We start from the raw sequence: 15,651 nt of genomic DNA, 5'->3' as shown, positions 1-15,651 counted from the left end.
CACCCAACACACGAGTACCTCAATAAATAAGGCAAATGCTAACAGTGATAAAAGAGGAAATCGACAGTAAGACAATAGTAGTGGGGTACTTTAACACCTCACTTACACCAATGGACAGATCATCCAGACAGAAAATTAATAAGGAAACACTAGCTTTAATGACACCTTAGATCAAATAGATTTAATTGATATTTATAGGACATTCCATCCGAAAACAGCTGATTACACTTTCTTCTCAAGTGCACACGGAACATTCTCCAGGATAGATCACATCTTGGGTCACAAATCAAGCCTCGGTAAATTTAAGAAAATTGAAATCATATCAAGCATCTTTTCCGACCACAACACTATGAGATTAGAAATGAATTACAGGGAAAAAAACCGTAAAAAACACAAACATGTGGAGGCTAAACAATACATTACTAAATAACCAAGAGATCACTGAAGAAATCAAAGAGGAAATCAAAAATTACCTAGAGACAAATGACAATGAAAACACAACGATCCAAAACTTATGGGATGCAGCAAAAGCAGTTCTAAGAGGGAAGTTTATAGCAATACAATCCTACCTCAAGAAACAAGAAAAATCTCAAATAAACAATCTAACCTTACACCTAAAGGAAGTAGAGAAAGAAGAGCAAACAAAACCCAAAGTTAGTAGAAGGAAAGAAATCATAAAGATCAGATTAGAAATAAATGAAATAGAAACAAAGAAAACAATAGCAAAGATCAATAAAACTAAAAGCTGGTTCTCTGAGAAGATTGATAAACCTTTTGCCAAACTCATCAAGAAAAAGAGGGAGAGGACTCAAATCAATAAAATTAGAAATGAAAACGGAGAAGTTACAATGGACACCACAGAAATACAAAGCATCATAAGAGACTACTACAAGCAACACTATGCCAATAAAATGGACAACCTGGAAGAAATGAACAAATTCTTAGAAAGGTATAACCCTCCAAGACTGAACCAGGAAGAAATACAAAATATGAACAAACCAATCACAAGTAATCTGTGATTAAAAATCTTCCAACAAACAAAAGTCCAGGGCCAGATGGCTTCACAAGTGAATTCTATCAAACATTTAGAGAATAGCTAACACCCATCCTTCTCAAACTCTTCCAAAAAATTGCAGAGGAAGGAAAACTCCCAAACTCATTCTACAAGATCACTATCACCCTGATTTCAAAACCAGAAAGAGGTACTACAAAAAAAATAAAGTTACATACAAATATCACTGATGAAGATAGATGCAAAAATCCTCAACAAAATACTAGCAAACAGAATCCAACAACACATTAAAAGGGTCATACACCATGATCAAGTGGGATTTATCCCTGGGATGCAAGGATTCTTCAATATATGCAAATCAATCAATGTGATACACCATATTAACAAATTGAAGGATAAAAACCATATGATCATCTCAATAGATGCAGAAAAAGCTTTTGACAAAATTCAATACCCATTTATGATAAAAACTCTCCAGAGAGTGGACATAGAGGGAAATTACCTCAACATAATAAAGGCCATATACGAACGACAAACCCATAGCAAACATCATTCTCAATGGTGAAAAACTGAAAGCACTCTAAGATCAGGAACAAGACAAGGATGCCCACTGTCACCACTATTATTCGACATAGTTTTGGAAGTTCTTCTCTAGTTCTAGAGAAGAAAAAGAAATAAAAGGAATGCAAATTGGAAAAGAAGAAGTAAAACTGTCACTGTTTGCAGATGACATGATACTATACATAGAGAATCCTAAAGATGCCACCAGAAAACTACTAGAGCTAATCAATGAATTTGGTAAAGTTGCAGGATACAAAATTAATGCACAGAAATCTCTTGCATTCCTATACACTAACAACAAAAGATCAGAAAGAGAAATTAAGGAAACAATCTCATTCACCATTGCAACAAAAAGAATAACAAACCTAGGAATAAACCTACCTAAGGAGATAAAAGACCTGTACTCAGAAAACTATAAGATACTAATGAAAGGAAACAAAGATGACACAAACAGATGGAGAGATATACCATGTTCTTTGATTGGAAGAATCAATATTGTGAAAATGACTATACTACCCAAAGCAATCTACAGATTCAATGCAATCCCTATCAAATTACCAATGGCATTTTTTATAAAACTAGAACAAAAAATCTTAAAATTTGTATGGAGACACAAAAGACCCTGAATAGCCAAAGCAGTCTTGAGGGAAAGAAACGGAGCTGGAGGAATCAGACTCACTGACTTCAGACTATACTACAAAGCTACAGTAATCAAGACAACATGGTACTGGCACAAAAACAGAAATATAGATCAATGGAAAAGGATAGAAAGCCCAGAGATAAACCCACGTCTAATCTATGGTCACCTAATCTATGACAAAGGAGGCAAGGATACAATAGAGAAAAGACAGCCTCTTCAGTAAGTGGTGCTGGGAAAACTAGACAGCTACATGTAAAAGAATGAAATTAGAACACTCCCTAACACCAAACACAAAAATAAACTCAAAATGGATTAAAGACCTAAATGTAACACCGGACACTATAAAACTCTTAGAGGAAAACATAGGAAGAAGACTCTTTGACATAAGTCACAGCAAGATCTTCTTTGACCCATCTCCTAGAGTAATGGATATAAAAACAAAAATAAACAAATGGGACCTAATGAAACTTCAAAGCTTTTGCACAGCAAAGGAAACTATAAACAAGATGAAAAGACAACCCTCAGAATGGGAGAAAATATTTGCAAACAAATCAACGGACAAAGGATTAATCTCCAAAATATATAAACAGTTCATGCAGCTCAATATTAAAAAAACAAACAACCTAATCCAAAAATGGGCAGAAGACCTAAATAGACATTTCTCCAAAGAAGACATACAGATGTCCAAGAGGCACATGAAAAGCTGCTCAACATCACTAATTATTAGAGAAACGCAAGTCAAAACTACAATGAGGTATCACCTCACACCAGTTAGAATGGGCATCATCAGAAAATCTACAAACAACAAATGCTGGAGAGGGTGTGGAGAAAAGGGAAGCCTCTTGCCCTGTTGGTGGGAATGTAAATTGATACAGCCACTACGGAGAACAGTATGGAGGTTCCTTAAAATACTAAAAATAGAATTACCGTATGACCCAGCAATCCCGCTACTGGGCATATACCCAGAGAAAACCATAATTCAAAAAGACACATGCACCCCAATGTTCACTGCAGCACTATTTACAGTAGCCAGGTCATGGAAGCAACCTAAATGCCCATCGACAGACAAATGGATAAAGAAGATGTGGTACATATATACAATGGAATATTACTCAGCCATAAAAAGGAACGAAATTGGGTCATTTGTAGAGACGTGGATGGACCTAGAGTCTGTCATACAGAGTGAAGTAAGTCAGAAAGAGAAAAACAAATATCGAATATTAACACATATATTTGGAATCTAGAAAAATGGTACAGATGAACCGGTTTGCAAGGCAGAAATAGAGACACAGATGTAGAGAACAAACGTGTGGACACCAAGGAGTGAAGTGAGGGGTGGGCTGGTGGGATGAACTGGAAAATTGGGATTGACATATAAACACTAATATGTATAAAATAGATAACTAAGAAGAACCTGTTTTTTAAAAAAATAAATAAAATTCAAAAAACAAACAAAACAACAACAACAAAAATACAAACACAGACCTTCAAAATGGGGCTTAGTGATGGTTTGGGAGTCGTTAAATGAAATGAAAGAGTAAAAGTACTAGTTTTTTACTCTCTGACGCTTGTAAACTTCCCAACTGTTAATGAGGCTTATCCCCAATGCAAGTGTTCGATGTGAAATATATGAACAGAAATACCTAGACCAGTGTCTTGCGGTGACCTTCAGACAGAGACGATTTCACATGTGCACTTCATGTCAGGTGTTTTGTAGGGACCAAAATATCTGACGACTTTTACCGAGCACCTGCTCTGTGAATGACACATGCACGGCCCAGTGGACATGCAAAGGAACGAGGTCCTGCCCTTGCCGGTAGGCAAGCAAGTGTCAGGAGGGGCCCGGCCGCGTCTGGGTTTCTGGTATTCTGATTCCTCGCCGGGGCTCTCACCACTCAAGCGCACTGCTGATCCACTCTGCAACATCTCTGACAGATCTCACGGGTTTGGGGGCATACCCTAAATCTAGAACATTCTCCCATTATCTCAGTCTTGCCCCAATCACATCCTACTGGTTGCATTACTCTGATTAGGGGCAGAGAGAATCGATGATGGTCCCAGTGACAGCTGACAACCCAGAGGAAAGAGCGAGTAACCTTATATTCTTACAAAGGTGAATGCAAACAGTTTGCGTGCAAAGGCTGAGCGCCAGCAAGAACACGACCCTTCAAAATGGAAAGGGAACATTAAAAATTCATCTGCAGCCATCTGGTCACTATCCAGAGGATTCTAATGGATGGAAAAGCCTGGTTTAATTTTAAAGCTGGAAGCTTAACTGACGTGATAACAAGCAAACAGCGCAGCACTGGGACCTGCATATTTATAATCTCAGAGACGGCCCATGACCTTAACACTTGTAGGCAAGAAAGAAAAGAATGAAAGGACACAACTGTGATAGCCCTCCAGCTTAAGGAAAAGCACTTCATGAGTTTGGTCCACATCCTAACAGAGAGGCAGTCCGTTTCTTGCAGCCTGGCACCAGCATGACACCCCAGGGAGCACCCCAGGCCAAAATTTTTGTGGTCCTGGACAAGCTTTATTTTTCTTAAACTGATCTAAATTTATTTCAGAAAAATCTGCCCAGCGGCACACTACCTTCTACTTAGCACTGGCACTTGTTTGCCTGGACTTGGTTAGTGGTGGGGAAAGGTGAAGGGCAGATGGCATGAGGGTAGGAAATTTCCTTCCGGCCAGTTCCGAGCACGGGTGAGGGCAGGAATTACTAAATTGGGCAGCGCTCAGCCATATAATAAGTACCCTAGAAAGAAGAGGTTTACCTTTCCCACTCCAAAGAAAGAGCAGACTTTTCTATTTTGATGTATAGGAAAAGAGAGAGAAAAAAAAAAAGGATGTTGCAACCAGAGTTTCCAAAGCCAACTATGAAAAATCTGTTACTATAATCCACGCTCTAGACAAAAATTGACGTAAAATATTCTCATCTTCAGGAAATTTCTTATTATTTACCAGAAGTACAAGTGCTATTTATAAAGGTAAATCTGAATGCCTCCTTTCTTTGAGGGTGAAAAATCGTGGTCTAATAGTGTTATAGCAATTGCTTAATTTTTATATTAAAAATTATAGCTACTTCTGGCCAAGATGAAGTAAGGATGGGATTTCCCTTCTCATCTGAAACTACCCAAAACACTTGACCAAAATATATGTCAGTGGATTTCAAGACATTAATGTTAGGAAATGAAGCACAGTGATCCCCAGAGTTGGAAAACAAATGAGGTGCCCCCTACAATCCCTACAATCACCTGACCCTGTGGCCTGGGTGCCCTTCCAGGCCATGGCACAGAGAGTCAGGAAACCCACGGGGAGCCTGGTGGCTTCCCCAAGTTGGGAAGGTGGAGCTGGGGGCTCGGGAAGTTCAGAGGTCAGAGGTTACAGGTCAGAGTAGTCAAGAGGACAGAGACAGACAGAGACACACAGAGGGACCCCTCGAGTATCTGGACAAGTCTGATCAGTGCAGCCTGTGAGGCCAGTGTCCAAGGCCAGGGAAAGCATTCCAAGCAGGATTAGAGGGAACACTCCCAAGAGCTCACAGGAGGCCAGGATTAGTTCTTGTTCCCACTGGTAGAGTGGAAAACCTCGCAATTCCCGGGGCATCAGAACACCTGGGAGGGTCATGCCCTGGTGCTGTGATAAAATCAGCCTTAGACTGATCACTAGTCGGGACTACGTAACAAGGCTGATGAGAAAGACCCAAGATGCTCAAACTCTTTCCAAGTCACATAGTTTCACCCAAGAACAAAGCTTAAGAATATTTACAGGATTAAAAAAAATCCAGTACCCAAAAAGGAAAAATTCACAATGTCTGTCAGCCAAAAAAATTCTCAGGCATGCAAATAAGCAGGGATGTGCAACCCATAATTGGGCGGAAACGCAATCAATTGAAGCCCGCCAAGAAAGGACACCTGTGATTAACAGTTATTACAACTATATGCCATATATCAAGAAGCTGGAGGAACGACTGAATATGTCAAGTAGAAACAAAGAAGACAAAAAAAATGACCTAAATAAAAATTCTAGAGATTAAAACCTCAAATGTCTGAGATGAGAAATACACTGGATGGGATTAAGAGTAGATTAGACACTGCATAAGAAAAGATTAATGACATGGATTTTCATAGCAGCATTACCCATAGTAGCCAAATGTTGGAAACAACTCAAATGCCCATCAACCGATGGGTGGATAAACAAAATATGATATATCCATGTAATGGAATATTATTTAGACAAAATCAGAAATGAAATATTGATCCATGTTTTGACATGGATGAACCTCGAAAACATGCTAAATGAAAGAAACTGATAGAAAAGGCCACATACTATATGATTCCACTTACATGAAATGTCCAGAATAGGCAAATCCCTGAAACATAAAGTAGACTAGTGGTTGTCAGGGGCTGGGGAAAGCAGGGGATGGGGAGTGACTGCTGAGGGGTGTGGGTTTCTTCTGGGGGTAAATGAAAATGTTCTGGAAGTAGTGGTGACAGCTGCACAATTTTGTGAATATACTAAAAACCACTGAATTGTACATTTTAAAAAGGTGAAATTTACAGTATGTGAATTATTATCAGCACAGTTCAGCTAACAAAATACAGTTCAGCTAACAAAAAAACTCAATCAGAATGTTTTGATAGACCCATTTGGACGTGGGGACTGGGGGCGTTTTGCTGCCATTTTATCAAAATGCCAGTGTCAAAACAGCTGCCTCAGAATGTCCTGTGTCCCTTTAAAATATGGTTTCTGTTATCAAGAAGCTTAGAGTCATGGAAGGGTAATAGGTCTGATATGTTGGTGCTTTACATGTGTTATCACTCACCTTCCCCATGACCTGCAGCACAGACATAATTCCTATTTTACCAACGAAGCAGCTGAGACTCAGAGAAGTTATGTTATTTGTCCAAAGTCATACATCACGTGAGCTACTGAGCCAGGATTTGAACCTGGTTCAGTCTATTCTTTTGGGCCAAGCAACCTGGCAACCTTTAGAATTTGCAGAAGAGTTTCTAGTGAAGGCAACTCAGTGTAAGCATTTTCAGATGCAGGAAGAGAGCCAGTAGGAACTGGTGTCACAGAGTTGAAGGAAGGAAAGTTTCAGGAAGGGAGTGATCAATAATGCCAAATGCCACAGAGCTATGATAAGGAACAGGACATGTCCACTTAGACTTAATAACCAGGAGGTCACTTGTGGCCTTTGCAGGGCAGTGGAATGGGCGGGGTGGGGTGGGGTGTGGGGCTAGCCGGCAGCGAGGGGAGGAGTCCCTTGTAAGCAAAGGGACAAAGACGGGGATCATGGAAGACTCTTTCCCAAGCCTGGCTACAAAGGTGGGGAGAGAAGTGGGTCAGAAATACGCAGGTCAGGGGAATTTTGTTGTTATGGCTTGTTTTGTTTTGGGGATGGGACTGATGACATAAAATACAGTGACCGTCCTCAGCCAATCTACAGATCAGCAGGGGAGGGGAGCACACCTCAACTTCACCAGGCCCTCCTCATCCAGATGACAGTCGAAGGTTCAAGGCCTGATATAGGCACCACTGGTCCAGTTCACTTTCTTCTTTGGTATCCAGTAATCTGAAGAAAGGAGAGTCACCCTCCGAGAGGGATGAAGGAAGCAAGGAGGGGAGGCTGGAACCGAAATACTGTGCCCCCAGGTCTGTCCATTATCCATTACATAGGTTTCTATTCACCAAAGCTGGCGTGAAATTCCCCTGTGGTAATCTGGACTCCAGTTTTCTGCTCCCTTGCATACATATCCTGCTGTTTTGAACTGAATGTTTGGGTTCTCCCAAAATTCATATGTCAAATCTCTAATCCCCAATGTGATGGTATTCTGAGGTGGTGCTTTTGGGAAGTTATTAGGTCATGAGGGTGAAGCATTCATGAATGGGATTAGGGGTCTTAAGAGAAGAGAGATGAGAGAGATGACCTCTTGATCTTGGACCTCCCAGGCTCCAGAACTGTGAGAAATACATTTCTGTTGTTTAAGCCACCAGTATGGTATTTGTTATAGCACCCTGAGCTGACTAAGACACCTGCAAAACGCCCTTGAGTGTGAGTGGAATCTGTGAATATGACGATTATGTAACATTATATACAAAGAGGGAGATTACCCTTGGTGAGCCTGACCTAATCAGGTGAGCCTGTTAAAAGCAGAGTTTTCTCCAACTGGTTGCAGAGTGGGAAGTCAGAGATTTGAGGCCTGAGAAGCATTCAACACCCCATTACTGCTTTGAAGATGGAGGGAGCTGCATGGCAAGGAATGAGGGGGCCCTAAGAGCTAAAAGTGCCCCTACAGACAGCCAGCAAGGAAACAGAGACCTCAGTCCCACAACTACAATGAAGTGGTTCGACCAACAACTTGGATGCGCTTGAAAGTGGATTTTTCTCCAGAGCCTCTATTCAAGAACTCAGCCTAGCTGAACCATGATTTCAACCTTGTGATACGTTGAACAGAGAACCCAATGAAGCCACACCTGGATGTCTGACCTGTGGAACTGTGACCTATAGAACTAATAATTGGGTGTTACTTTTTAAAAAGAAAAGGGAAAGGAAAAGATTAGCAAACATATAGCAGGAGAAACTAGCCAAAATTAAACACACAGAGAAAAAAGACTGAAAGAAATGAACAGAGTATCAGTTTGGACAGGAGTGGGGCAACTACCAGGGGCCTAACATATGCATAATTGGAGTCCCTGGAGATGAGGCTGTTAGGGTGGAAAATTTTTGAAGAAATAATGGGCAAAATTTTTCAAATTTGATGAAACCTACATACCCACAGATCAAAGAATCTCAAGAAAATTCAAGCACAAAAAAACAATACCACAAAGAAAATGCCACCAAGGTATAGTGTAATCAGTTTGCTCCAAACCAGTGATAAAGAGAACATCTTTAAGCAGTCAGAGAAGAAAAAGACACACAGGCACAGAGAAATAAAGATAAGGATGACAGTCCATTTTAAATTGGGAACCATTCAAACCAAAAGACAGTGGAACAACATCTTTAAATACCTCAAGAAAAAAATAATGCCAACTTGAATTCTGAACGAAATAAAAGTATCTCTCAAAAATGAAGGTAAACAAAACCAGGAAGATTTTATCACCAGGAAACCTCCACTATAAGAAATTTTAAAGGAAATCCTTCGGGGAGAAGAAAGATGATACCAGATAGAAATCTGGATCCACATAAAGGAATGAAGAGCACCAGCAGTGAGAACTCATTGAGTAAATCTAAAAGACTTTTGCTTAAGAAGAAAACTGAGTGCTGATAATCAAAAATAACAATGTAGTGTGGGTTTATACACAGAACATATGTAGAAGGAAAATGTTTGCTAACAGTAGCACAAATGCCAGGAGGAGAGAGATGGCAGCATACTGTTGTAACTCTTATGCTATATGTGAAGTGATATAATACCACTTGAATCTAGAATGTGTAAAGTTAAAGATGTAGACTCTGAACCTTAAAACCACCACTAAAATAACACGACAACAAGATATAGGTAGCTAATACATCAACCAAGGGGAGGAACGGAATCATAAAAAATAAGTAATGTGAAAGAAGGCAGTAAAATAGGGGGAAAAAAGAATATGTGGGATGAATAGAAAATAATAGCAAGATGGTAGATTTACTCCCAATCAAACCAATAACATTAAATGTACATCAAAGGTAGAGATTTGAGATTGGATAAAAATGGAAGAGCCAATGACAAACTGCCTATAAAAAACCAACTTAAATATAAAGAGACAAATAGATGAAAAGGAGAAGTATGGAAAGAGGTATTCCATGCTGAAATGAATAGAAAGCTGAGTGGCACTATTAACATTGAATAAAGTAGATTTCAGGGAAAAGAATATTACCAGGGATAGAGGGACATTTCATAATGATAGTGGGAAATTCATCAAAATGATAAACAATCCTAAATATTTATGCACCTAATAGCAGAGCTTCAAAATACACAAAGCAAAATGATGATAGAGCTGAAAGGAGAAAGACAAGTCCACAATTATACGCTGAGATTTCAATAACCTTCTCTCAATTACTGATAGAACAGTAGACAGAAAATCAGTAAGGCTACAGAATACTTGAACAATGCTATCAACAAACTTGACCTATGACACTGTAGAATATTCCACATAGAAACGGCAGAAAAGGCATTCTTTTTAAGCACATATGAGAGATTCACCAAGACAGCCCTTGGTGTGGGTCATAAGACAAAGTCTCAATAAATTTGAAAGGATTCAAGTCATCCAAAGTATGTTCTCCAACCACAATGGAATTAAATTAGAAATAAAATCAGAAAGATCTCTGGAAAGTCCCAAATATTTGCAAACTAAAAAAACACATTTCTAAATAATCATGGGGACATAAGAAATCAAAAAGGGAAACTTGAAAATACTGTGAACTCAATGAAGGTGAAAACCCAATGTATCAAAATTTGTAGATTATATAGCTAAAAGCAGTATATAGAGGAAAATTTACTGTACTAGGTGCACATTAGAAAAGCAGAAAGACTTCAAATTAATGACATTAACTAATTAAATCCAGTGTAAGCAGAAGAGAAATAATAATGGTCAGAGTAGAAATCAATTGTATATCCTTCTGCAGAAAGAGAGTCAAGCCATACCTCACACTATATACAAGAATTAAATTAAATGGATCATAGACTTAAATATAAAACCTATAACTATAAATCTTTTTAGAATAAAATATAGGAGAGAATTTTTGTGACCTTGGGTTATGCAAAGATTTTTTTAGATAACACTCACAATAGGGTCCATAAAAGAAAAAAATTATGAATTGGACTTCATGAAAATTAAGAACATCTCATCTTCAAAAGACATTGTTAAGAGAAGCAAAACAAGCCACAAATTGTGGAGAAAAAGTTGCAAATCACATAGCTGAAAAAACTGTATCCAGAATATATAAAAACTCTCAAAATTCAATAAAAAGAAGACCAAAAAACCCCAAATGACGAAAGATTGGAATATGTATTTTATCAAAGAATATACACAGATGTCAAATAAACAAAAAGATGCTCAGCATTATAACATCATTAGTTACTAGGGAAATGCAAATTAAAACCACGAGATACCACTGTGTACCTACTATAACGTATACTATTAAAAAAACTGACCATACCAAGGGTTGGCAAGGATGTGGAGAAACTGGATCTCTGAGACACCACCGATGGGAATATAAAATGGTAAAACCACTTCAGAAAACAGTTTGGAAAACTTTTAAACAGTTTTAAAAAGTTAAACACATAGCTACCATATGACTCAGGCATTCCACTCCTAGCTATTTGCCAAGAGGAATAAAAACAGAAGGCCATAGCAAGACTTGTACAAATGTGCATAGTAGCTTCATTTATAATAGCCAAATCCTTGGGGGAAAACCCCCGAAGTCTCTCAATAGGTAAATGGATAAACTGTGCTATTTACACAGTGGAATTCTATTCACCAATAAAAAGGAACGGACAATTGCCACGTGGCTAGATCTCAAAAAAGCCATGCTGAGTAAAAGAAGCCAGATAAAGGTAGAGTATATATTATATGATTACATCTGTATCAACCTTTAGCAAATCCAAACTAATCTTTAGGGACAGAGTGGGGATTGGTGTGTGGGTGCAAAGGGCTAGGTGGAGAGGATGACAAAGGGGTACCAGGAAACTCCAGGGGATGGTGGACATGTTTGTCGTCTTGGCTTCACATGTGCATACATATGTCGAAACTCACCAAACTGTACACTTTCAATATGTGTAGTTTAATCTTTATTAATTATACCGCAATAAAGATGTTTCAATACAAAATACCACACACTTTTTTTTGTTTCGTATTTTCTTGGCATAAATATTTCAGTCCTTTTATTTTCAACCTTTTAGGATTTTTTTTTTTTTTTTTTTTTGCCATGTGTCATGAGGGATCTTAGTTCCCTGACCAGGGATTGAACCCATTGAGGAACTAAGATCCCTGCAATGGAAGTGTGGAGCCCTAACCACTGGACCACCAGGGAATTCCCTAGTATTCTTATATTTTAGGTGTGTGCTTTGTAGAACAGTCTAAAGCTAGATTTTACATCATACAATGTGCACTTAATAAATACTGCGTGACTTTTCAATAAATGAATCCAGTCTGGTAATCTAAATCTGTGATTTAGTCTAAGAGTTTAGTTCGTGTACATTCATTATGACATCTTTGAATTCATTTCTTTTTTTTTAAAATTAATTAGTTTATTTTTGGCTGTGTTGCTGCACGCGGGCTTTCTCTAGTTGCAGCGAGCGGCGGCTACTCTTCGTTGCGGTGCGCGGGCTTCTCATTGCACTGGCTTCTCTTGCTGCGGAGCACAGGCTCTAGGCGTGCAGGCTTCAGTAGTTGTGGATGCGGGCTCAGTAGTTGTGGCTCGCAGGCTCTAGAGCACAGGCTCAGTAGTTGTGGCGCACGGGCTTAGTTGCTCCGTGGCATGTGGGATCTTCCCAGACCAGGGCTGGAACCTGTGTCCCCTGCATTGGCAGGAGGATTCTTAACCACTGCGCCACCAGGGAAGTCCCTGAATTCATTTCTAATACCTTATTTTATTCTTTCAATTTCTCCCATATCCCTACCTCCTCCCTTCCTTCTTTCCTCTCTTTTCCTCTCTCTGTTTTCTTTTTCCTTTCTCCCTCTTTTGCCTTCATTTATATAGATTTAAATTTTTCTTTTTCTTTTTTTAAAAATTTATTTATTTATTTATTTATTTATGGCTGTGTTGGGTCTTCGTTTCTGTGCGAAGGCTTTCTCCAGTTGTGGCAAACGGGGGTCACTCTTTATCGCGGTGCGCGCGGGCCTCTCACTATCGCGGCCTCTCTTGTTGCGGAGCACAGGCTCCAGACGCGCGGGCTCAGTAATTGTGGCTCACGGGCCCAGTTGCTCCGCGGCATGTGGGATCTTCCCAGACCTGGGCTCGAACCCGTGTCCCCTGCATTGGCAGGCAGATTCTCAACCACTGTGCCGCCAGGGAAGTCCCTGAATTCATTTCTAATACCTTATTTTATTCTTTCAATTTCTCCCATATCCCTACCTCCTCCCTTCCTTCTTTCCTCTCTTTTCCTCTCTCTGTTTTCTTTTTCCTTTCTCCCTCTTTTGCCTTCATTTATATAGATTTAAATTTTTCTTAACCTCTGTTTCCAACTTTTCCCCCTACTGGTTCAGAACTCTATTTTATTCGTAATTCTAAAAATGTTAACATGTATAGTTTAACTTAACCAAGTCTGAAATTACACAATGTAAAACATCTTTACTCTTTTATTGGTGAATAGAATTCCATTGTATAAATACCACAATTTATCCATTTACTTACAATATAAGGACCTCACTCACAGTGGCTTATTTCCTTGTGTGTGTAGCAGTTTCACATTTTATTCACCAAGTGGACACAAGTATTGTAGCATTTTAAGTTGAATTTTCAGACTGTAGTGGTAGCAGGCATTCCAGCTCCCTGACTGAGGCAGGGCGGATTGAGGTGAGGATTTCCTAAGGGAGGACTGGTTCCCTTCCCACCTTCTCTCAGAGCCAAAGCACAATAGGCCAGACTCCTCCTGCAGGGTGAGCTTCTTTCCCTTCCTAATTTGTCTAGTGAGGGGGCTGCCCTTCAGAAATTCCAGATTTATGAAGGGTTCTCCGATCTCATCTCCCACCCTCTTTAGGCACTGGGCTTGTATCTGACTCCACATTAGATCTGTTTCTTTTGCTTTGCTGCCTGTGCTTAGTCATGCTGGCTCTGCACCTTTTGTAAAAGAATGTTGCCTATAGCCTGAAATATACAGGATAGCCTATTCTCAAGGCTCTGACCTTTAAGAAGGTCATTCTTATAGAGAAAAAAAGTTGCAGAACAGAGAAAAGCATTTGTCTTGTTGGAGGTTTACAGGAACAGCCTAACCTGACCTACATGCACAGCTGCAAGAACAAAGGATTTCGACACAAAGAAGTTTGCAACAACTAACCACGCCCCTCCCTTACCTTGCCTTTAAAAATGCTTTGCTGAAACCCTTTGAGCAGTTCGGGGTTTGTGGGTACAAGCCACCCATCTCCTGGCATGGCCCTGCAATAAACCTTTCTCTACTCCAAACTCCGAAATTTCCGTTTGTTTGGCCTCACTGTGCATCATGCATGCGAACTTTTGATTGGTGACAGGTTTTGTCTCCTGACCCTCTCGTGTGTGGCTTTGGATTACTTCCTATACATTTTTAATTTACCAGAAATATTAAAAAGTTCACTATTCTCCAAGCATTCTGGTTAACAGTGTGGCAACTAAGAGTGCAGTTTTGGGATTCAGAGTGCCTGCATTCAAACCAATACTCTACTACTTATTTCCTGTGACTCTGGGCAAATTAACAAAAATCTCTGTACCTCAATTTCCTCACATGTAAAGGGAGAGGCAATAATAGTACCTGTCTCCCAGTTACTGTGGGCCTTAAATAAATGAATATATCTAAAGAGCTTAGGACTGTACATGGTATACAGTAAGAACTCAAATATTAGCTGCTATTACTGCTACTATTTTTGTGCTTAAAGAAAATGTTCTGAGGTTATATTGCACTCTATTCTGCAAAGGGGTTGATACCTTACAGTATGAGTTTTCTTAATAAACAATTTTCAACTTTCATGTGATATTATGTAGCTTATTCATATCAGGATGTAAATAAACAAAATAACAAGTATTTGATATCTACCATTTCTCTGTTTTTCTTCTTTTGGGGAAATATTATCTCTTGAAGTTAGATCTCCAAAGTCTATTTTTCAATTATAAATTATTTTATATTCTGTTGGAATAGCAGATACTCCTACACAGAGAAGATTCTACCACTTAAACGTAGCATAACATTTTGTGTTTTAAGACAAAATGATGCCAACAGCTGGTTCATTTCAGCTAGAGTCAGAACACATCCATACATGTATGTCAAGCCCTGGAACCATCACGCATACCACATGGGCTGGCACTGCTCCATTAATGACATTTGAACAAAATAAATTCCAAGTTCAAGTCTCCACAGATAACAGTTCACATTTCTTAAATACCTGGCGAATGAAGCTTGGTGGTTGAAGCTGCTGTTCTCTTAGGAGATGAAACTGCAGGTTTATTAGCATCTTGATCTTTTTGTACTTCTTTCTTTGTTCCTATATATAGTTTAAAAAGAGAAAAAGAAACAAAAAGAGCTCTTTACAATTGAAACAAACACAAATTGTTTGTGGAAAGGGAGGCTTAACAAAAGGCACAGAGAACAAAATAATATTTGGGTGATTTGTTGCTATGGTCACCACCCCCTGTGCTTCAGGAATGACACACTCGTTTATAGCAGAGGGAATTTCGTTTTGAGTGGTCAGAGGAATAATAAGTACACTGCTGTCTCTGATTTGATGAAAACCACCCCTATCTCTGGAGGTCACCGCACCCCAA

The 15,651-nt window shown here is 39.3% G+C and overlaps 1 protein-coding gene across 10 annotated transcripts in view; it reads right to left on the bottom strand.

The window, feature by feature from the left end:
* The window catches only part of MTUS2 (microtubule associated scaffold protein 2), a 531,311-nt gene that overhangs the window by 134,626 nt on the left and 381,034 nt on the right, over positions 1–15,651 (bottom strand). For all 10 annotated transcript variants that reach the window (XR_009498826.1, XR_009498824.1, XR_009498825.1 and 7 more), the window contains one exon: positions 15,273–15,371. Coding sequence is in view for 7 of the 10 variants with exons in the window: in XM_059903311.1 (XP_059759294.1) it covers positions 15,273–15,371 (99 nt within the window). In the remaining 3 variants the exon portion in view is untranslated. The remainder of the gene's footprint in view (positions 1–15,272; positions 15,372–15,651) is intronic.

This window comes from Balaenoptera ricei, chromosome 18, assembly GCF_028023285.1.
Source record: "Balaenoptera ricei isolate mBalRic1 chromosome 18, mBalRic1.hap2, whole genome shotgun sequence".
Lineage (NCBI taxonomy): Eukaryota > Metazoa > Chordata > Mammalia > Artiodactyla > Balaenopteridae > Balaenoptera > Balaenoptera ricei.
The sequence above is the reverse complement of the archived record's forward strand: the minus strand, read 5'-3'. Positions and strand labels throughout refer to the sequence as shown.